Raw genomic sequence first — 25,642 nt, forward strand, 5'->3', positions numbered from 1 at the left:
AGGTAAGTAACAGAAACAACGGTCGAACCAGAACGTTTCTTACGAACGCTGCCTTAACTACGAAAGATATAATAATACGATTGTTTTGTATTAACGCGTGGGGCAGCATTGGAAACCCAACTAATAAGGGTACACATTGACTGGTAAATGGGCTTTTTTTATTTTTTACTATTGACAGCTAATTGATATTTATGGGTTTTCTTGTAATCTTAGTTATGTGAACATTATATTTTTTTAAAGTTCTCATAAAAAGCAAACTGATTATTGCTAAATGCTATTAATTTGTCTCAGCTTGAGCATCTTAATGTTTAACTGACTTACAATTTAATTCCTTTTGTTTTCATAATGTTTTATTCTACTGAGTTACATTTTGGCCATGCGACTCTAATATATTTTACATTAAAATGTCATCACGTAAATGCAGTTTAGAAATAGAACTAAAAGTGAAATGAGATCAGATTAATACTTGCTTTAAAAAAAAGTACACTGATCCTTAAGAACACATAACGATTTTTTATGTATTCTGAATGCCAATTGTCGTGAGACACCCTAGAAAAGGGGGTTTTTTCAGCATTAAAGCAGTAAAATATCGATATCGATTTCATGTTTATTCATACAAAAAAATAATTTCACATAAACACGTGCAAAAAAAAATAATTAAAGACGTAAAACAGCCACAGGACAGGACAAAAAGTCAAGGTCACAAAAAAATAAAAAAACTCCCAAATGCGGACGAAGTAGCGGCTATGAGGTACTTTTGTAAATGCAGTTTTATAAATTATATGAGATCCGGTTTGAAAGAGAGATTAAGCTGAACCTATAGACAGATCTATAGAGCGTACTCAGACTTAGGTCACGTAAACCATAGCTGAGTGTAATCTAGTACCTATAGAGTCATTTGACAGCTGAAGTTATATTTAGCTCAAGGACAGCCGAATACAACTCGTAAGTGTGATTTAATACACTCACCAAAGTTTTATGTCAGTAACGTCTGAGCAAAGTCTAAATTCGCTCCATAGATCTTAGGCTGTTAGCATTAGTCCATTGACTATCCATAGCATAGTTGTAGCGTATCCCTCTCGGGGTATTCGCCTCTGTATTACTAAAAATCAGGTGGAAGACCAGAAGATGGATTGATGATGATATGTTATCATATGATCCTTTTCCCGCAAAAATATCTGGTATTTATTTTATGAAAGAGGAGGACAAACGAGCGAACGGGTCGCTTAATATGAAAATTTTTAAATCAATGCCATAAAAATTAGTTGTTCAATAGAATTCTATAAATCTGAACTTATCGATTCAACCTATTTGTTTCCGCTATAATTAAATTCGTGACATGTGAACCGAACGAATAAGTCCACATACCGCGTAACGAACGCCGGCGATACTACCTCCATGCGGTGCCAGCATTAGATAAGTAAAGTTTTATTAATCTATTGAACAACTTTTTATTTTGTCTATTCTTAGAGACATATTAGACATATAGAGGCATATTATTTATCGGAGGTGTAACAAAAGGTTATAAATAAAAAAAATATAGAACCTTCGATAGACTTAACAAACGCCTTAACTAATATAGGTTTTAATGTTCGATAATCGTTTTATTATCAACTAGCTGACCCGACAGACGTTTTTCTGTACATTCTTACTAACATTATAAATGTGAATGTATGTTTGTTTGTTACGCGTTCACGCCTAAACCACTGAACTGATTTTGATGAAATTTAGTACAGAGATAGACAAAATCTTGGGAAAGGACATAGGCTACCTTTTATCGCGTATAAAAGGCTTACCGGGGTTGAAATAGGGGGTGGAAGTTTGTATGAAAGTTCGTCATTATCAATGAAATAAATATTTAGGCACATGGTAAGAAATAAATAAATATAATAATCATACCCTTTACAATTAATTTATAACTTTTCACTTAAAAATGGAAATTTCCCTGATGAATGGAAGGAAGCACGAATAGTACCTATTTATAAAGATGGAAAAAAGGAACTTATATGCAATTATCGGCCTATATCAATCCTCTCTATCGTATCCAAGATTTTTGAATCACTTGTGCACCCATTCAATCATGTTAAAGACCACTTAAACCCCTACCAACATGGTTTTATTCCTAAAAAGTCTACTACTACCAATTTAATCAACTATGTTTCAAATCTTATTGATTCGGTTGACAAAAACCTACAAGTAGATGTAGTTTATACTGACTTCTCCAAGGCATTTGATAAGGTGGATCACGAGATACTTATCAAAAAACTCTCATATTTTGGCATTACATGACATATTTTTAAGATGGTGCAAATCCTACCTTTCTAACCGAAATGCCAGAGTAGTGATTGATGGCGAGTGTTCGGACTCTTTCAATGCAATTTCCGGTGTTCCGCAGGGCTCTAATTTGGGACCTCTATTTTTTGTTTTATTTATTAACGATATAACTGAATTATTTAAAAATTGTCAGGTTTATCTGTTCGCAGATGATTTAAAAATAGCTAAAATTATAATGCAAGAATCTGATGTAACAGATCTACAAGCAAATCTTGACAGACTTGTGCTATGGTGTGAAGCTAATCGTATGCTGCTTAATCCGAGTAAATGCAGTTTTATAAAATTCACTAGAAAAAAATGTCCAATAATGAGTTCATACAAAATCTTGGGAAACAGATTGAAAGAAACAGATTCCATTCGGGACCTAGGCGTAATATTTGATAACAAATTAAAATTTTACAAACACATAAATTCTGTAGTAACAGCTTCTTTCAAATTGCTTGGCTTTATTCTCAGACAGTCAAAAGATTTCAAAAAGCTAACAACAATCCTTCAACTGTACAACAGCTCGTAGCAAACTAGAATATTGTTGTCAAGTGTGGTCCCCCGGGTACAAAAATCACATTTACAGAATCGAACGTGTTCAAAAGAGACTTATAAAACACCTAACCTTCCGATTTAAGATCTCAAGTTATAGAGAGTGCTACAAAAACAAACTCGATTACTTTAGGATGAAACCACTGGCAGTTCGTAGATCTCTTCAAGATATGAAATTTCTCTATAAAGTTTTCAATGGAAAAATAGATGACAATGAACTGTTGAGTAGATTCAATATAAACGTACCTCGGAGACCTCCTCGCAACCCATGCCCGTTCTTTAAAACTAATAATGCTCGAACGAAACTTGGACAGGACGCTCCTACAGCCCGTATGTCACGCGTATACAACGAATTCAAATTCAAATATTTTTATTCAAAATAGGATGTGAAATCACTTATTGAAAGTCAAAAAAACTACCACCCATTCCAAAGTGAATGCCTCAGGCCTGAGAAGAATGGGCGCAACAAACTCAGCGGGCTTTTTTTTTCATCAAAAATATGTTTTACAATTAAAGTAACATTTACAAAGTAACATTGTACAATTAAACTTATTATTTAATAGCCTGAGGGCGGTCGCTCCATTCCCAATCTGTGGTATCATTAAGAAAGTCATTTATGTTATAGTAACCTTTACCACACAAACGTTTTTTAACAATTCTTTTGAATAACGTAACACCTTTGTTTTGAACATTTTCTGGGATCTTGTTGTAAAAGCATATACATCGCCCCACAAAAGACTTACTAACTCGACTTAGCCGAGTAGTAGGCATCATCAGTTTATGTCTGTTCCTGGTGTTAACATTAGTTTCTGGCAAATTCACTTATGTGCCTATGAACATACATTACATTATCAAGAATATATTGAGAAGCAACAGTCAAGATGTTAATTTCTTTGAATTTTGCTCTCAATGATTCTCTAGGACCTAGGTTATAAATAGCTCGAATAGCCCTCTTCTGCAGCACAAATATTGTATTAATATCAGCAGCGTTGCCCCATAGCAATATACCATAGGACATAATACTATGGAAATAACTAAAGTATACTAGTCGCACCGTATCTATGTCAGTTAATTGTCTAATTTTTTTAACCGCGTATGCTGCAGAACTAAGTCTGTTCGCCAATCCTTCAATATGGAGGCCCCATTGTAATTTGGAATCTAGAATTATGCCAAGAAATATAGCAGATTCCACCGGTTCTATCACCTCTCCATTTAACAAAACATTTGCATTTACATTTTTGACATTTGGTACGGTAAATTTAATGAATTTAGTTTTCTTGCTATTTAACAATAGGTTATTAGCTCTAAACCAGTACACGATGTCAGATAAAATATCGTTCATTTCGTCATACATAGCTTGGTCTCTTTTCACTTTGAAAATCAGTGAAGTGTCGTCCGCAAACAATACTACCTTATGTTTTTTCTCTATAAGATTAGGAAGATCATTTATATAGATAAGGAAGAGGAACGGTCCAAGAATAGACCCTTGTGGTACCCCCATACTGAAAGGAGTCCCAGGAGATCTCCTGCCATTCACGTCGACCCTCTGAATTCTATTGTTTAGATATGAAGTCAGAAGATCGAGCGCAGTTCCTTTTATGCCATAGTGGTATAGCTTCCTGACCAGCGTTGAATGTTGAACACAATCAAAAGCCTTAGATAAATCACAGAAGATGCCAAGTGTCGGCAAAACCGACACAGGACGATAGTTGTTCGGGTCAGAAGAGCATCCCGACTTAAATATTGGTGTAATTTTACTATGTTTCAGAAGGTCAAGAAACACGCCACGATTAATACAATTATTAAATACTATTGCAAGATATGGTGCTATGACATCAATTATTGAACTTATTATTTTAACAGAAATGCCCCATATATCAGCAGTTTTTTTCATGTCTAGAGATTTAAAAGTTTTAATTATTTCTCCAGGGCTAACAAAACTAAAATTGAAACTTTGTTGACATCCTATAACATTTTCCAGAAGAAGTGACTCAGCAACACTGGTGGAGGAGACAAGAGTGTTTGTGATAGAAACTGGAATCTCAGAAAAAAAAATCTCAAAAGCAGTAGCAACTTCCTGCTGAGATTGAATAATTGTATTGTTTATTGATAGATTATATTCAATGTTGCGGTCTTTCAATCAATTTTCAATTTTATTTGGTGCATTTTTAATTATTTGTCTGATATGCATAGACTTTGCAATAGAACAAACACTTTTAAATAATTTAGAGTATTTTTAACATACTGGAGAAAAGATGCATCATGATTATACAATGATCTCTCACTATACAGTTCATATAGCCTTTGTCTGCTCATGACAGGAGACCACCTGATTTGACTGTCTTAGAAGTAAATATAGAAGCAAACTCTGTTTTAATTATTTTAAATAACATATCATACATTTCATTTGGATTAATATTATATTTGAATAAATCCAAATTTGAGAGTTTAACTGACACATTGCCTCTATATTTCTCCATTCGCCTATTATTCACAGGAATAAACGTAAACTTTTTAATTTTAGTACATTTATTGACCTCAATATTAAGAGAGGCTACTGACCAAAGTGGTCTGAACTCAGTTTGTTAATTATTGCCTGAGAAATGGGTTTATAATTGGTAAATATGTTATCAATACAGCTTTTGGAGGTGAGAGTTACTCTAGTAGGCTCTAAGAAAATATTGGTTAAATCATATGAATGTGTAAAAAACATAGAAACACTGGACATTGGATGTGATAGGCTCCCACTTTTTCTAAAAAAAATGTAGCGACGCTCTGGCCAATTAATTAGTGTTTAACTTTCTATTATATGCAACATTTGTTATTGTTCAGAAAACCATATTCTTCCAACTAAACTTATTATATAACTTATTTTTAAGATACTTAAGTAGTTTTTAGTCACCTTAAATGCAAATTAACCACTGTTATTTTTATGGAAAGATGTGTTCTCCTATAATTGGTAGTACATATAAATATTTAGTTATAAGGCATGTGTTAGATGTAAGTTAATATGTACAACTGTTGGAGATCCATACAAATAAATAAATAAATATTTATTCTAGCATTTTTTTTAAATGTAGACCTGTGTTGGGTGAAAAAATTCCCAGCAGAACTGTCAACCCGTGCGTCAATAAATTCTCTCATAGAAAACATGTACATACAAAACAAATATTGGACATAAAAAAATATATTTGTCCCAAATCCAAACAAAACTATCCTATCTTTCAATTTGGACTAAACTGCACTCCATGAAGTATAATCCCCATTAAATCCGTTCATTACTTTAGGACTTCACTGGAAACAAACATCAGGACCCTGAATTTATATAATTACTAGCTGATCCGACAGACGTTGTTCTGTATATAATAAATAAAATAATGTTTTTATATGAATTTGTCAATAATATATCATAACATCAAAAATTACTTCGTAAAATATGCACCCTGATGTCGTAATGAAATTGTTTCACAGCATAACTGTCAAACTGTGCGTCATTAAATTCTCTCATAGAAATTATGTATGGACACATCAAAAGAAAAACAAATTTGTTGTTTTGTTTTAATTCTGAGCATTTTCATATTTATTTACCTTTTAAACCTTCCCTGGACTTCCACAAATAATTCAAGAGCAAAATTAGGCAAATCGATCCAGCGGTTCTAGAGTTTTAGCGAGACTAACGAACAGCAATTCATTTTTATATATATATATAGACTAGTGGACCCGACAGACATTGTCCTGTACACACGTCTTAAATTTGAAAAATTGGTCGTTTGAAAACTCCTCCTAACGGAGTTCACTAACATACGCATGAGCAGGAGAATTATATAATATGGACGGAATTGAGAATCTAAACCAATCTCAAATTCACTGAAACAAACAAAAAAATCATCAAAATCGGTCCAGCCGTTTAGAATGTAGTTTAATTGTGAATCTAAACCATTCTCGAATCCACCTGAAGACACACACCAATCTCAAATTCACTGGAACACACAAAAATATCATCAAAATCGGTCCAGCCGTTTAGGAGGTAGTTCAATTGTGAATCTAAACCATCCTCGAATCCACCTGAAGACACACAGAAAGTTTCATCAAAATCGGTCCAGCCGTCTACGAGGAGTTCAGTGACATACACACGCACACAAGAAATATATATATTAAGATATAGAAGATTAATTTACTTGTTTTGCCATATAATATATAATATAGATTATTTTTGGAGTTAAACCGTTTCTTAACATTGCAACATTACTTCATTTTTCTAAAATAAACGTAGCCTAAGTTAACTCCTTATTACATAAGCTACCTGCCAATAAAAGTATCGTCTCAATCGACCCCAGCCATTCCAGAAATTAGCTGGAATAAACAGACAGACAGACAAAATTTAAAAAAAAAGTTGTTTTGGTTTATGTTCCGTATATATATATACATGTAGTAAAAAACGGTTATTTCAATATTACAAACAGACACTCCAATTTTATATATATGTATAAATTAAGGCGGTAATAGTTTCTAGTGTTGGATTTGCATGAAAAGTATGAGGTATTCTCATTAGGTACTTAATAAAAAAGTCGACGAAATTTTTTATCAAAAGGTTCACTACTGCCAAAGCTAACTACAATTTTCTGCAGATATTCATAAACAAAAACTCTGACTTTAAATTAATTATCCATGGGACAATCGTAAATACGTTCAATCATATTGGATAAACTTTTGTCCCATTTTTAACTTATTTAAATTATTTTCACAATCCGAAGCGATTTAAGGGTTTCAATAAATTCACTATAGCCAGAGTCAAAAGAATACAATAAGTTGTAATTGTCTTTGCCTCTCATGCAAAAGGCATCGTTTCGATCGTCATCAAGTAATTTTTTATTTTCGATGTTTTATCTACGGTGCTGAAACCTACACGAAAAAAAATTGGCAGTTGTAGAGACTGCCGATGACAGTGAAAACTTAGAACTTATTTATTGCTAAAAATTGGCCTTTGTAGAGACTGCCGATGGAAGTGAAAACTTAGAACTTATTTATTGCTAAAAATTGGCAGTTGTAGAGACTGTCGATGGAAGTGAAAACTTAGAACTTATTTATTGCTAAAAATTGGCCTTTGTAGAGACTGCCGATGACAGTGAAAACTTAGAATTTATTTATTGCTAAAAATTGGCCTTTGTAGAGACTGTCGATGGAAGTGAAAACTTAGAATTTATTTATTGCTAAAAATTGGCAGTTATAGAGATTGTCGATGGAAGTGAAAACTTAGACCTTACTTAGTACTAATTTTAAATTTCATAATGTTCGGTGATGCGAATTTTAATTATCAATATATCGCGTGCGCCAGTCATGATAATGTCGGTGACGCGAACCCATAAGATTTTCCCTACCAAAAAGTGCCCAACGCGGCTAAAGAAGTTTTCACTTCAAAAACTACAGGCTCAAAAGGCTTAAACCGAAATAGTTCGTAAATACTGTAAACAGAACATGATATGTTGGCGAAAGCAAATGGCTATGCTAATATTACAATTGTGGAAGTTTGCATGTTTGCTACTCAATCACGCCAAGACGGCTGAATGGATCTAAATGAAATTAGACAGACACATACGGCCTTACAAATAAACTTGGTATAAAGTTTTACCATAGATAAACCTAGAAAAAAATGAAAAATGTTGACTATATCTTTGACAACACTGTGAATAACGCTGACAATTCTGAAGTTTTCCGAATGTCAAGCAGCCTTGCAAATAAACGCGGAAAGCGTCCGAATAAACCAATCATAAGCAAAATGTTTATTTGTAATCGTTTTCCATATTCTGGGTATAGTCTCAGGTATCACTTTATACCAAGTTTATTTGTAAGGCTGTTATATTATTGATATGATTATATTTATTATTGCAGCGATTAAAGTACTTTTTAAAACGTAAAGTCAACGCAGCCGCACTATTTCCGTTCCCGTATTATTTATTATTATATTACTATTAGTTTGTATTCCGTTATTAAAGCTTCCCATCGTGTACAGCGCCTCTTTACAACAAACCCTTCACACAGCACAGGAAGCCTTATTCCATCAGTTGTCACTAGTTCGAAACAATATAATTAACAATGGAGGCCGCTCCAATAATTACAAAAGCTTATAACGTCAGATAAGAAAATTATACAGATGACCGCTTGTATCAAATTAATTCTTATTACCATTCACTCAATTAAGCACATAATTGCTTATAGTTTGTTTGTTTCTTCGATCTTGTCTGCCTTGAGCAGGGCGTAGGCTTGCGCAGTTAAAACACACGTACATTATTAGGTCGAGCATTAATGTCTCGCTCAAAATGAGTTTTCAACGCGAATGCATTCGAAGCTGAAGTTGCATTGTAAGCATAGAATTTTTGTAACAAAATTAACTCAAATATTAACCAAGCACAATAGGTGACCAAATGTTCTGGCATTTTATTCACAAGGTATCGATATCAACGATGAGCCAAGTACTCGTAATGTCAAAGAAAAATAAACTTTATTCAATTAGACGTAAATTATGCGATTTTGAATGGTCAAGAAAAATTTGGGACCGACTGCTTCTGGCACTTGATTTGCAAGGTATCGGTATCTACGATGTGCCAATGTGAAGTCAAACTCAAATAAACTTTATTCAAATCGGCTTAAGCTAAACGATTTTGAATCGTTATCTTTTAAATCAAATAGAGTATTTTAGATTGGCTGTAATATACATAACAAATAAGTTTGTATGGTGCTGCAACCAATATGAATAAAGTTCAATGATAAAAAGCGTTTTTAACATGTAGTTACATGGCATATCACTTTATAACAAAGGAGACGAAGACGGCTAAACTTATAATATAAATCCGATCGGTCTAAATGTTGTCTGTATGTGTATATATATAATAAAAATACACTTCCCTTTTCCGTGTTCACCAAGAAGGTCGACAAAATATGCGCTCGTATGTTTACAAACCAATTGTACATTATTTATGAATGTAGATCACCTTGGGTGTACACTATATTTACACCCCGCTTAATATAATCAACTTTTGTGTTTCATTTGATACGAACTATTTACATACTTCCTCATTCTTTTAATTACAAAGAAATGACAACTAAGAAGTAAGGACCCTTTCGAACTCAACATAAACAAATCGTTTTAAGGATTTTCTTGATCTATTTGATAATATGATATTAATTTATATGATAAACAGGTGTGTTAATAATTCAGTAAATCATTACCGAGAAATTATTAACACACCTGTAAAATGTACATCCACGCGTAACTAAAAAATGTATAAGAAGACACAAATTTATAAATACCCATTGACATTATAGGTCAGGGGTCGCCAAATGGCGGACCGCCGGGTGCCAACCCATTTTGCGAAACGCGAAGATACAGCAATATTGCACTACAGAGTACGTGATTTAATAAAATGTATCCCCTGCATTATCTTTGGGCGAAGTAACGTGCTAAAAGAATTTTCGAACATGAACTTCATTAAGAATAAATTTCGATCTCGACGTACTGATGGACATCTCCACGATTTAGTGTCAATAGCTTGCACTTATTTACTCCAAATATCCGACAGATAGTCCCCAACATCAAATTTCATTTTTCTTATTGATATATAAAAAATACCTTTGTTATTTCCGTACTTATATTTGTTTAATAAATATTTTATTCTATAAAATTTTGTGCGGACCGCTATGGTCATTTCATTTCTTAAAGCGGACCCCAAGAGAAACTAATTGGTGACCCCTGTTATTGGTTATTTGTTGAATTGTTGAATGATTTTATTTGAGTGTAATATATCTAAAGTGTCTTATTACTTCCGTTTTATTTTAACAAGTAACTACTTTAAAAGTACTAGTACCTAACATCACACTACAAAAATTTACATCCATTTGAAAGCTTTTTAGGTAAATTTAATTGTAAAAAGTATAGCCTACCGAAGATATTTTTGAAATTTCAAGAGACAAAACATGTAAAAGTCCTTCGCCACTCCATTAAAATATATTGTTTTCATACCTACAATTATTATTTAGCTAATAAATAAATATTGTAAATAAGAATTAAAAATATGTAAATAATTAATTATATAATTTAGAAACATTTTTAACTCGTAAACTTATCATTAATTATTGTAATGTTTGGGAAATAAAGTTATTATTATATTATTAAAAACTCCAAATTTGCAACGAAACATCCCGGGTGATGCTGCCAGCCTCATTTGTTCTGTCACCTATATGACCTACCTTTACTCTCCAGGTGACCTTTCATCTTTCGCTTGCAACTTGCTCTGCATATTGTCAGCACCCTCTTTCATTTAGAACATCCCGGGTGATGCTGCCAGCCTCACTGGTTCTGTCACCTATATGACCTACCTTTACTCTCCAGGTGACCTTTTAGCTGCTCAGCTTTCGCTTGCAACTTGGTCTGCATATTCTCAGCACCTTCTTTCATCTTTGCTAATATACCTGCGGTACAAACAAACATTTTAATACACATTCAGTTTCCAAATTATACGGAACTATTTAATATACATTCAAACTTAAGAGTATTAAAAATAAGATTAGATTAGATAAGACCGAGTATTTTCCTATAATTTAAATAAAAAAGTTATAGAAATGCTAATTCCTTGTGGTAAGAACAAATATTTTTTTTTCATGACCATACTTTAATTTTTTTTAATTATAATTAATATTTTAGTTATATATTTAATAATAAATTTATTTTATAATAAATTTATTAATCGATTTTTAATAGAAGGACAAATAATTAATAATTTATGAATTTATGACAAATAATTTGACCTAAATAGACACTACATTGCTATGTACAGTCAGCGTCAATAGTACAGCATCACCCATTGTATTCAAAAACATGGCAACACCCATCGTTACCATATACATCGATTCACTGAAAGTGAGCAAATAGATAGCGTCATCCAGAGAAGTCAAATATGTCAACAATCTAATTTGAATCCTATTATCTTGCTTCGAAAGTTCATTTTCCACAAATACATCCATATTTTTGAACACTTTGGCCATATATTCTAACTACTTTGACCACTATATTCTGGCGATTTGTATGTGGCGATATATTTGATGCTTTGAATGTAACTATGTATATAACGTTTATGGTGTTATGTATTTGGCCACTTTCGGTGAATCGATGGGTGTTGCCATGTTTTTCAATACAATGGGTGAGGCTATATTTTTGACGCTGAATGTACGCTTGCAACGCCCGGATATTAAAGGATATGTGCATTGGTGTGAGAAATGACGGGAATACGAATAAATTAAGAATCTCATACCGAAAAATGATCTCTATAAAATATTTTATTTAAAAAACAGTTTAGTTAAAAAAGTCTAACCTGTGAAATGTCATACTTCATTCATAGTATTGAATTGAATAATGCTTTTACAACAAGATCCAAGAAAATGTTCAAAACAAATGAATTACGAAATTCAAAAGAATTGTTAAAAACGTTTGTGTGGAAAAGGTTAGGTACTATAACATAAATGACTTTCCTAATAATACGACAGATTGGGAATGGAGCGAGCAATATAAAGTATACTAAACTATTAATTCATTCATTTTTATTTTAAAACTTCTTTATTTTAGTAAAAAATATATAGAAAATACATTACTTGACACAGTCAAAGAAATGACAAACTTACATTTAATAAATTTAAACGGCGACATTGCCTTATAGAAACTTTGTGGTCAGTGAGTATGTTTTAACATCGGATATTTGTAAAACTTATAATAACTTATAACAGATAGTTGATATTATAATGTGTAACCTTTGGAGAGGTAGGTAACACTTGTTTACTAAAATATTCAAAATGTTCAGCTTAGTATTAATCAATCATTAATATATTACTGATGACAATGTTAAAAGGTAATAAGTTAATTAATGGAAGGTAGGTTGAAAATAAAATACTTGTTACGAATTGTTCAAAGCGGTAATTAGCTTGTGCATGCTTCATCGTCCTTAACAAACTGGTTTAGCAAATGGTGATGGAGCAGTTTATATCGATTATACGTTTCGATAAACGTTAGGTCAATTTTTCTTGTTTTGCCAATGGACGAAATTAATTATTTATTCAAGAAATTTTATTGAATTAGGCGTTACTTTGCGGAAACCCATAATTATACAAATGATTTAAATTTTCTTTAGTGTTAATTCCGCCAATATTTGTTTTTAAAACAATTCGAGTGTTTCTCCTCTACACGAGGCATTCTCAGGACGTGTTGTCTCGCCAAAATCTGGCACGAGACTCATCAGACTAATCAGTCTCGTGCCAGATTTTGGCGAGACAACACGTTGTGTATAATTTATTCAAGTGATGTGGATTTGTACGTAGAAAAGTTGTTGTCATATTTTTTTTAAATGAACTCTTGAATTTAGGGAAATTTTAATTTAATGTGTAATAGCTTACTAAACTATTACTGTATCCCAAATTCATTTGATCCTTGATTTTATTCAAGAAGTGGAAATCTAGAAATGATTTATGCGATATTCGGTCTTGGTAACTTAGTTGGTATGAGAAACGCGCATGACACGCGGAAGTGACAGTTAAATTGTACAAACACGTACATGACAAATGCGTGTATTATACGGAAATTGTGATCTCCTTTTTGTTCGGGCTTATATTTAGAGTTTTTCCTAAATCGTCGTTATGGTCAACTTAAGCTTAAGCTTAGCTCGCACTCAAAGCAATGTTTATAATTACGGTGTTTGGCTAAATTCGCAAGATAAGTCTAAGTACACTCAACAGATCTCAGCCTAAATTTCAATTGTGAAGCGACCATAAGCTTACTATACTGTGTGAAAGTGAGATAGCTTTCCTTTCACAAAACCTAGGTGCGAGAAAGAGACTTAATAGATGAAGACTATGAAACCGTTTAAAAACAATTTAGTGTCCAATAACCTCCTGTCAAAGTGGGCCGATTTCAATTTTAGAGTTTTTATCGTTATTGTTGTTTTTATTGTTGCACTCTACTTTCATTTAAGAATCACTGTAATTTAAGAACATATGTGTTCGATTATAAAATATTGTATACGTGAATACGACGCCGTTTATCAATATTGACCAAAAGCAAAATACTACACACTTCACTAACACATCTGTAAATCTAGCACATATGAACATTTTAAATTTAGTCTCGCCGTCATGGGGAGAGTGTTTGTCTATTACGCTAGTATAATAAGTTTATGGAAGCGACATGTTCAACACGGCTATATTGCTTCAAGTACCTTATTATTTAGATTGATATATTACAACAGTGTAAGATAACTCAAATACAAACCATGCTTGTCCTTTTCTTTCAACAGGCGTTCCATATCACCCGCCTTGTCTTTTACACGTCCAAAGAAATCTATCCATGTAAGCGTGCATCAAAATACAACATTATACTTTATTGCCTAAGTCGATAATATATAATTCCAGACCCATCTATTCACATTTCAATTCAAATTTGACTTTCGAAATTAGCTATGTAATAACAACATCATTTATTACAATTAATAAAGAGTACAATTATTCTATTATTACAAAAATAGTCGTACCTGATATCTTTTTCGCCGCATCCGGACTCGCCGACTGCGTCAACGCTGCCACCTTCATGTATTCACTGGTAATCAAACCGGCAGCCTAAGAAATATACACTTATGTTAGAAAAAATAAGGTCTTAAGTTGATAGATAGAAATATATATTTATTTAGCATAAAGAGAGACAATAACATAACATGTTGTAACAACACTTGGTGAACGTCATGAAGCTATATAAGTTCGTAAAGGGGCTTTGACATGGGTCCTCCCCATCAACTGATAAGAAACTCCCAGCCCATCATTTAAACCATGTAGCACCTTAGCCTACTGAATATGATATTATACAATTTTAGGTGGCTTAAACAGAACCAGACAAGAACCATGCATCGTTTTCATCTATAAAATCTACTATACTATTTTATATTTTAATATATTTCTTGAATTTGTGCTCAGTGAGTCCTAGTATAATAGTTTTGTGAATGTGATTTATTTAGAATACTGTCTAATGAGTTATTAATAATTATATTACAACAGCTTAGCAAACATTTTGAGCTGCCAGTCAATGAGACAATTCCAAAAAATTTCGCGCATTGCGTTATTCTTATTATTTATCCGGATAAATAATAATATATAATAATAGCCGGCTCGAAGGACCAATTTTATGTTTGTTATTTACTTAATCACTATTTCCACTCAGAGGGTGGACTTTCTAAATTAAAGGTAAAGGTGTATTAAATTAATTATTTATATATTTGATAGTTTTCAGTTTTTGTAGTCGGTTTTTTTAAAACGAAGTTTTTATTTTTATTTTTTATATTTTTAGTGTCAGGTAATAATTATAATATAGAATCATCCTGAATGAAAACTCCCAGCAAAGCCGTACACAAAAAACAATTATATCACGAGGTAAACAAAAATTTTCATAAAATGAAAACTACTGGGCCAAACTATGTAAAATTTTTATGGGACCAAATGGAATCGAACTTAAGAAAAATTACGTAAATCGGATCTCAGATAAATCTCAAGAGTAATCGGTGTACATACATAAAAAAAATACCGCTCGAATTGATAACCTCTTCCTTTTTGAAGTCGGTTAAAAATAAAAGTAGCTATTAGCTAGTTACTATATGCCGGGAGACTTTGTATATAGATGTTGTTTTATTTTTGAGTATTTAAGTGAATGTTTAATATTGTTGGTAGATTTTAAATGAATCGTAATAGCGGACATTTTTTACTTTCCTAACGGTATTATTATTAGTTAGGTACTTAATATGTTAGCATTATTTCATGTACTATTTATTGAGTATTCATGTTGGTATGAATTATTTAAATGTTAATTTCAGGGTTAGATTTTTGTTTGTTTGTTGTCTATTTGTAAATTTATGGTTATAAAATTAACTTTAAAAATAACTATAAATTTATAATAACAAAATCTAGCGCTAACCTCTGTATACCTCTGTATATTTGACTGTGATACTAACCTCTAGGCTGGCTGGACTCATAGCCGAGTATTCTTCGCTCAAGAGTTCTACTATGAGACCCTCGATGTCGAAGAATAGTATATGGCCCTCCGGGTCTAAAAATAAAAAAAAAATATTATGATTTTTTCTCACGATCGCGAAACGACTCAAAAATCGTTCAAAATTTTTAGTCACGTCCAAATCGTCAGTGTTTTGAATAGGAACTAGAATAGGGTTCACTTAATATCTCATCTAAGATTTTTTTTCCTATTTTCTACCGTTTCAACCATGTAAACCGGCAGATTAACATTTTTCCGTTATCAGAATCACGTGTACTACACTATTAATATCTGAAGCGCTTGGGTATTTCTTTGGGACTGTTTTATTTTTATATTTAGTTTTATTTTTAGTGTCGAGGACCGGAGGCCATCCCTTCCCCCCCCCCCCCACACACAAATTATGAGAGCGGTCCGTAAAAAGATATTACCCCAGGAGGGTACCAGCTCTACCAGAGCCGGAGAATCCCTCCCCGAGCACTCTCGCTCGGGCCGCCCTTCGTATTCTGGGGTGGGCACAGAACCGCGCATGACCGAGGACAAACGAGGCAGTAACACCACGGCACCCCGCTCCACGCTCAACGTGGACTTTTGCAATATCAGGGGAATTCACTCCAATTTAATCGCCGTCCACCACCACCTTGAGACGGCGCAGCCGGCCTTGTGTTTCCTTACGGAGACGCAGATATCTCGACCTAGCGATACGTCATATTTAACGTACCCCGGGTACAAAATTGAGCACAACTTTTTGCCTCATGCCGGGGTATGTGTGTACGTTAGGGAGGATATCTGCTGTCGCCGTCTCGGCAATTTTGAGGGTAGGGACCTGTCTACTCTCTGGCTCCGCGTAGATTTAGACGACCGCGTCCGTATCTATGCGTGTGTCTACAGGTCCCATAGTGGTAACGCAGAAACCGATCATCTCATGGGCTGCGTTCAAGCAGCAATTGACGTCGTGCTTGCACAGATCCCCTCCGCTGAAATCGTGGTCTTGGGTGATTTCAACGGGCACAATGCCGAATGGCTTGGATCACGTACCACAGACTACGCAGGGCGATCTGTGCATAATTTTGCATTGGCGTATGGTCTGTCCCAATTGGTTGAGTCGCCAACGCGGCTCCCGGATGTGGATAGCCACATGCCGTCCTTATTAGATCTTCTGCTGACTACACATCCCGATGGTTACCAGGTCTTTGTCGACGCCCCTCTCGGAACGTCCGACCATTGCCTGGTCAGGAGTGTAGTGCCTATCCGACGCCAACGTCGCAGACCACCAGCGACCCGCCGCGTTTGGCACTACAAGTCAGCAGATTGGGATAGGATGCGTTCCTTTTTTGCATCCTACCCTTGGGGCAAGGTTTGTTTCCCTTTGGATGATCCTAGTGCCTGCGCCATTGCAGTAGGCGATGTGATACTGCAGGGCATGGATATTTTTATACCAAGCTCTGTAGTACCGATCGGTGGCAGATCACAGCCCTGGTTCGATGCGTCAGTTAAAGCAGCATCTGACTGCAAAAAACAGGCGTATCGAACTTGGGTTGCGGCGCTGGGCACAAAGGATCCGAACTGCAAAGTTCTTAAGAGGAAATATAACCGTGCCTCCAGATTTTTTAAGCGGCAAATCGCCCGTGCGAAGTCTAAGCACGTCGTCAAAATCGGCGAGCAGCTTTCCTGTTACCCGACCGAAACACGCAAGTTCTGGTCGTTGTCGAAAGCTGCTCTTGGTAACTTCAACCAGCCGTCCATGCCGCCGTTGCACATGAGGAATGACACCCTGGCCCATACGGCAAAAGAGAAAGCCGAGCTCCTGTGCGCTCTTTTCGCCTCCAACTCGACTCTTGACGACAACGGAAAAACACCGCCGACCATCCCGCGGTGTCAGAGCTCTATGCCTGAAGTACAGTTCAGACAGAAAACTGTTAGGCGAGCTCTGTTTTCGTTGGACGTCAGGAAGTCGAGCGGGCCGGATGGCATTTCTCCAATCTTGCTTAGAACGTGTGCCCCTGAGTTGACGCCGGTGCTAACGCGTTTATTCCGGCACTCTTATTCCAAAGGCGTAGTCCCTGACTCATGGAAGTCAGCCCTTGTCCATCCGATCCAAAAAAAAGGAGACAGTTCGGATCCGGCGAACTACAGGCCTATTGCTATCACCTCCCTGCTCTCCAAAATCATGGAGAGCATAATTAGCCACCAGCTTTTAGTATACCTAGAGGGTCACCAGTTGATCAACGACCGACAGTACGGCTTTCGCCATGGACGGTCGGCAGGTGATCTTCTGGTATACCTAACACATAGATGGGCGGCGGCTATTGAAAGCAAGGGGGAAGGCCTGGCAGTTAGCCTGGATATAGCGAAGGCCTTTGATCGTGTATGGCACAAGGCGCTCCTCTCAAAACTTCCATCATTTGGGCTTCCCGAGAGCTTGTGCAAGTGGACCTCCAGCTTCCTCACTGGGCGTAGCATACAGGTCGTTGTCGACGGATATTGCTCGAACCCGAAGCCCGTGAATGCTGGAGTGCCCCAAGGCTGTGTGCTATCTCCTACGCTGTTTCTTCTGCATATCAATGATATGTTGGACACCTCCAACATGCATTGCTATGCAGATGACAGCACTGGTGATGCCTTATACACGGGCCATGCAGGTCTCTCTCGGGAAATCGTCGACCAGTGCCGGGAGAAACTTGTGTCTTCTATCGAGTCCTCTCTCGAGAAGGTCGCGGAATGGGGTAAATTGAACCTTGTCGAATTTAACCCCCAGAAGACTCAAGTTTGCGCGTTTACCACTAAAAAAACCCCATTTGTCGTATCACCGCTCTTCGAGAACACTTCTCTTAAAGCCGCGCCTAGTATCGGAATACTGGGTCTAGAAATCTCGAGCGATTGCCAATTCCGTGGCCATCTGGAGGGCAAAGCCAAATTGGCTTCGAAGAAGCTGGGCGTCATCAATAGAGCACGGCAATACTTCAAGCCGGCCCACATTCTAGCGCTCTACAAAGCGCAGGTCCGGCCACACATGGAGTATTGCTGTCATCTCTGGTCTGGTGCACCCCAGTATCTGCTCGATCCATTTGACCGCGTGCAACGTAGAGCAGCTCGAATTGTCGGGGACTCAGTGCTCTGTGAACGGCTGGATCACTTGGCGTTGCGTAGAGACGTCGCTTCATTGTGTGTCTTCTACCGCATTTATCACGGGGAGTGTTCCGAAGAGCTGTTTAACCTGATTCCTGCCGCCGAATTTCACCATCGCACGACACGCCACAAGTTAGGATATCATCCCCACCATCTGGATGTGTGGCGGTCCTCCACAGTGCGGTTTTCAAGAAGCTTTCTCCCTCGTACTACAAAGCTGTGGAATGAGCTTCCTTGTGCGGTGTTTCGGGGACGATACGACATGGGTACCTTCAAAAAAAGCGCGTACACCTTCCTTAAAGGCCGGCAACGCTCTTGTGATTCCTCTGGTGTTGCAAGAGAATGTGGGCGGCGGTGATCACTTAACACCAGGTGACCCGTACGCTCGTTTGTCCTCCTATTCCATAAAAAAAAAAAAAAAAAATTGATGTACATGCACATCATATAAACTTTTTTTCCTTTTTAGCATCTAATCTTCACAATGGAAAAGGCGCCCACGACGCTCGAGTAAATCTCTATTTAGCTCTCGGGTTGCCCTACCATTATATAAATTGGCTTTATTTTGTCAAATTCTTTCTAGGCTTACCGGGACCCGGCAGATAACTATAATATCTGCTAGTCGGAGAGGCACGCAAAGCAGAAGAAGCATGTATGTTATTCGTGTCAATGAGTAAGGTGCTCACCAGCCGGGTTGGACCTGAAGCCCTGGATGGTGAGCGGAGGAGGGCGGGGCCGCGCGGGCTCGGCCAGCGGCCCGGCGCTGGGCCCGCGCTCGCCGGCGTGCAGCGCGGCCAGGCCCCGCTGGGTGGCGGCGCGCATGGCCGTGAGGTTGCGGTGACGGAGGCCCCTGGGACAGTGGCACGGTTACTGACGAGCTGCGACAGACACCTCACGACACTTCATACATGCTTACCTAAAGAAATGCACCGCGGGATTGGCCAGGCCTTGTAGATCAGTGCCGGCGGCTATGGCCCCGCCGAGTTCGTCAGCTGCGGTTTCGTCGCACGCAGAAAGGACCTCTTCGGCTATCATACCTAAAGAGAACATCAATTTGATGAGACGAACTTTTAGCATTCCACGTATTCGTGTAGCAGAGCGAGCAACCCTGAATAATTACACACTTGTGACTTCATCATCATCACCATTTCAGCCGGAAGACGTCCACTCCTGGTCAAAGGCCTCCCCCAAAGCAGTTTTTTTACCATAATCGCCACGCTTGGCAGTCGGGTGGGCGATCGCAGTTGATGGTGGTGCTATCTCGGAAGGATGCTGCTGCCCATCCTCCGTTCTCTGTATCCTATGTATGGGATGGTTCAATTCTAACGCGACAACCACACACACTTGTGACTTATTTCATTTGAAAATTATTCTTTTAAAATCAATTAATTTGCCCTGCGCTTCTCCAGAGCCTAAAAAACAAGAAGCGACTTGGGGCATTTCCCAGTGGGTGGATTCTTTGCACAGAATGCCGACTAGATCATGGTTGCCACAACGCCTTTTTCTGCCGTGAAACAATAATATGTAAGCATTATTGTGTTTCAGTCTGAAGAATGCCACAGTTAGTGAAATTAGTGAGCAAATGAGACAAAACACCTAATGTATCAAGTTGACGAGCACAATTGTAGTGCCGGTCAGAATTTTTGGGTTCTTCAAGAATTCTAAGCGGCACTGTACTGTAATGGGCAGGGCGTATCAATTACCATAAGCTGAACATCCTGCTCGTCACGACCCTCATTGTCGTTAAAAAAATCAATACCCCAAATGTAAATATAAGTACAAGTACTTCTATTAATGCGTTTGGGAATGAATGGGAGATTTATCATTCTTTCCCAAACGCAGTATAGTGTGAAGTGTTATTCAAGGTATTTATTTAGCAAGTAGCACTGTCAACAATGTTATTTATTATTATTGGTTTGTTATTTATGCTAATTGTTTGTAACGAAGTGAGGATACTACAGAGGTTTGTACTCAAAATAGTTTTAACCTCTTATGCTGCGGCCATATTGTAGCGATTAAGCGAAGATCTGCATTCAAGCAATTTTTCATATCATTTAACCTAAATCTAAACATAAATGTTTTGCAGTTATTTTGTTTTGCTATGAAAGAGAAGAATTAGTTAAGAGTTCACATGTGCTTACATAATATATTAAGTACACAGACGCATTTTTAATTCAATAATAATTATAGTACCTTACAACTTTTAGTATATATATTACCTTGCAACACTCTATCCAAATGTCCAGTCTCCATCTGCCACACGTAGACCGTACCATCACTGCATCCCACCACCATGAAATCATCCGCCGGCCGCCATTTTATTGTTACCACGGGGAAAAGATGGCGGGACGCAAGCGTGACGCACTTCCGTTCAGACAGACCTAGAGAATATGTTAAGTAATTATAATAATTGTTTATCTATATGTCGTAGTCAAGAATGTCGAGCAGAAGAAACGAGTCCGAAGATAATTCGGTATTCGTCTTAGCTCGGATGTCATCGGCGTGTGGTGCGAGTGTGAGCGAGAGCGGGCGCCGGGCGAGCGCCGAGCAGGCAGTCAGGGAAGAACTATCGAGCGAGACGGTTGTGTCAACACCAAGTTCTTTACGATTTTAACGTTTGTTGCTATTAATAGCATTGATTCCGTGTGTTTGTAAGACTGTGTTTTACTTGCTATCGTGTTCAACGCCAATAACGATGGACAACCACGAGGACCCTGACCATGTGACCGTCATTGCCCCGTCTTATATTTATAGTCTATAATACAAAATAAATATGTAGGCTCTGTGAGTGCAAACAATTCATTATCATCATTTGTGATAAACATTCGTTTCACGACTGAAACCATATGTGTATGTTTATAATATTTGTTTCATGACATTTTTTCACACAAAATGTCAAGGGTACAGAAAATGACATGGGTATATTTTATCCCGAAATACTTTACCCGATTGAGCGCAATACGAATTATTACGAAATCACGAGCAGAAAGAAGGCAAGAGCAACCATAAGCGGGGCCCAAATTTAAATTTTAAGCATTATATTAATAATTCCAGTTACTTAGTTACCGCACTAGAGCAACAAAACTGTAAATCTTGAAATTTACTTATTTATTGGCGGCGACCAGGCACCATTAATTTGTGGCCTGCTCTTTAGATCTCTCCGTGTGAATCCGTTGCTAATAACTGAGCGGACGAATATCGTTCGTCGTTCACGCCGATATTTGTAACCGATCGGCGGCGGCGGACATCGGCGCGGCACACACGTCTTACCTCGTCTTAGTCTAAATACTGGTAAATCATTAAAATCTTTTTTTGCCCAGTCAAGTAATAACACTTTTTCGTTGAACATTAAAAATATTCCTGATTTTATCATTATTATGGTTTTTACACTGTAGCAATAGGTCAGTTTCATCCATCAAAATTAAATTATAAAGTAAAAGTAAGGTATTTAATGGTATTATGTTATAAAAATATGATAATTATTTATATTTCCAAAAGTAAAAGTAAGCTAGTACTTTTATAAAAATCAAAAAGGATTGCACTGTACATTTGATCTTTCTTTGTTTATGTTATTATGACGTCACGATCATGGCGGTCTACTTTTAGCGCGACTATTGATCGTTTAAATTTAAAACATTTTTTTTAAAGCATAAAGTGGAATTATTTTGAGGAATGAAAAATACCAGTTGGCTATCAGATCTTAACGATCATTTTATAATATATTTTAAAATATTGAAGAAAAGCCTATTAGACCAGTGCTGAAGCGTTGGAAAATGATAAAAAGTGAAAAAAAAATAGTAGGATGAAACCCATTGAAAACGGAAGAGAATATAATATAAATGAATAGAAAAATAAATTAGGGGTGATCTGAGATCGGGAAGTGGAAAAGTGGGAGTGTTTTAGGGTAAAAAACGGTTTATCTCCATTTCAGGCAAATTTTTTTTTCTTATAAATAACAAAACTAACACATATAGCTATTAGGAGTCTAATATTGTATACTTACTCAATAAAGTGACGCTGTGATCTGAAGCGACTGAACAAATACATTTCTGTATTCTCGGCTGCGAACAAAATATTTATATTATTTTTGTGTTCAGTAACTATAGTAAAACTATAGACCTACCGTTAAGGGATCACTTTGGTTTAAGGTCTGAGGAGGGTATGAAGGAATCAGTTTGTAACCATATGGAATAATTTATTCTGGAAAAGGATTTGGTTTTCAGATAAGTTTTAGCTTGGTTTTATTCCTTTGTATGAACAGAATCATAAAATATTTCTCATCGCAATCATCAACTGTCAAAGTCAAAGTATATAACGAGGTTAAAATCAATGAAATATTAAAACTCTAAAAATTCATATCTCGTAAAGTATACGTTTCCACAAAAAATGAATACCATTGGATTCCAGTTATTTTTGTTCTGATATAGTAGTAGCCTTGTTTGATCAAATATCGCGCCAATAGATTCTAAATCGTAGCCAAAACGTATTTTGGATGCGTCGTATTGTAAAATAATGCGTTATAGAGCTGGACGCTGCGAAGCGGGTCGCTGACCGCTGTCACGCTGTAGTTACATCGTAAAAAATAGTGCAAAAATTATTTGCACTATTTTTTTTATGCAAGAGAATTTTTTATGCAACAAACGAGCGTAAGGGTTATGATGAATAATATGATGTTAAGTGATCATTAAGCCCACCTTCTCTCGTAACACCAGTGGAATCACAGGAGCTTCGCCGGCGTTTCAGAAAAGTGTACGGGCTTTTTTTGAAGGTACTCAAGTCGTATCGTTCTGCACACCACATAAGGAAGCTCATTCCACAGCTTGGTTGTACGTGGAAAAAGTTTCTTGAAAACCACACTATGGAGGAACGCTATACATCCAAATGGTGGGAATGATATCGTTATTTGGTGCGTGTAGTGCGAAGGTGGAATTCGACGGCATGAATGAGGTCAAACAGCTCTTGGCGAATATTGCTTGGCGATAGAAAAAGGCCATCCAACAGGGATAATGTGAAATGGGTATGTATTTTAATTAAGTAATAATAAATGAAATCATATACTCACACTGCAGTTATGCGGAGGTACAATGAGCTGAGTAATTTCTCCAGCGTGGACACAGAAGCGATGTAGCAACGCACCGCTAAATAGATCCCACAGGCAAACCGCGAAATCAATGCCGCCCGACACTAAGTGAGACTTGTCGTATCTGTTGAATAATATTGCTCTATAACCTCCATGTGAGAGCGGGGGCAGTACCAAAGAATATATAATAGTACAATTACAGAAGTGTCACTCTGCAAAATCAATTAAAGAAATAGGGACTCTTGCGGCCATACAATAAGGTGTAATTCAGATCGCACAGCGCTACATTTTTATTTACCTAAAAATTGCCACTTTTTCTATCGCGTGACTCTCACCTATTCTGACGACAATAGGGCTGTCTTCTTTACCCAAAACTGTACCTACCTAGTATAAGGTCATCTTTTAAAAATTGCTTAGTTTTTTCTACAATATAAATAGGTATGTAATCGTAATTTTAAAACAATATTATTTCGTTGTCAAACCTACATCAGTTGCAGATAGTAATGTATGAGTTGGAAGACCACGACATAGTAATACCTACTTAGCATAGGAAATAAATATCTACCTAGCAATCGTGAATGGTAATTTCATTCTAATAATAATAACTATAAATCAGACTATTGCAAGCACTTTAGGAAGATTAAAAAATTTCAATATGGATCGTAATGACCCTTATATGCTTTGTTTTTTTATGTTTCTCTATTTTAAAAAGATCGGTCGGATCGGTGTAGTAGGTAAACAAAACTCGCTCATTGCTTGCCTGTGAGTCCTTACTGGCTTGGCTGCTGTGCAGAGGCCGCCGCACGTACTTACGATTTCGATGCCTACACGGGGACTGAGACAGGCCTGGCAGTATTACCGCCACAACTAATCCCGTAGTAGCCTTAGCACTAAGTATATCATGTGCGGTCGTTGGTGGGACTCTCAGTGACATTATAAACAGATCCAGACTTACTGGTACAATATTCAACCGTATAGACATACAAAGCGTGCGAGATAGTAGGACATCTCTAACGGAGATACAGCAAGATAGAAAAGGAAAGCGAATCTTTAGTCAGCCACGCTTAGTATTAGCTCCTTAGTATTTTGAATACTAAACCACTAACTAACACACACATTTACAAATATTGATTAATAATTATAATTGGTAATGCCTTATCGGGCTGTTAGCTCGTCTATTGTATTCTATTCGACCTTGTAGGTTTACAAAATTACCAAATGCTCTATCACACATTATTACATTACATTTAAATACTTATTTATGTACATTTTGTTTTCTTTTTACATATTTTAAATAATGTAATAATAATTAGGGCAAACGGGCAAGGGGCTCACGTGATGGAATGTGGTGGCGAAACTGCCTATTACATCCACAACACTTGGGGTCAAGATATGCGCTGCTATTTAAAATTAGTTTAGTGGGATCTTGTACTATAGAGAGCTATAATATATATACCTAATACCAATATACCACAGACAAATTTGTGTTCAATAACTTT

At 36.5% G+C, this 25,642-nt stretch overlaps 1 protein-coding gene across 1 annotated transcript in view; it reads right to left on the reverse strand.

The window, feature by feature from the left end:
* LOC126975049 (WD repeat-containing protein 7) overlaps nt 1–25,642 on the reverse strand; it is a 96,252-nt gene that overhangs the window by 46,100 nt on the left and 24,510 nt on the right. Inside the window, exons 14-21 of the mRNA XM_050822839.1 lie at nt 24,126–24,267; nt 23,067–23,124; nt 21,283–21,444; nt 19,980–20,100; nt 19,750–19,913; nt 15,903–15,997; nt 14,439–14,523; nt 11,245–11,337 (exon numbers count right to left, since the gene is read on the reverse strand). Coding sequence (XP_050678796.1) covers nt 11,245–11,337; nt 14,439–14,523; nt 15,903–15,997; nt 19,750–19,913; nt 19,980–20,100; nt 21,283–21,444; nt 23,067–23,124; nt 24,126–24,267 — 920 coding nt within the window. The remainder of the gene's footprint in view (nt 1–11,244; nt 11,338–14,438; nt 14,524–15,902; nt 15,998–19,749; nt 19,914–19,979; nt 20,101–21,282; nt 21,445–23,066; nt 23,125–24,125; nt 24,268–25,642) is intronic.

This window comes from Leptidea sinapis, chromosome 34 (genome assembly GCF_905404315.1).
Source record: "Leptidea sinapis chromosome 34, ilLepSina1.1, whole genome shotgun sequence".
Lineage (NCBI taxonomy): Eukaryota > Metazoa > Arthropoda > Insecta > Lepidoptera > Pieridae > Leptidea > Leptidea sinapis.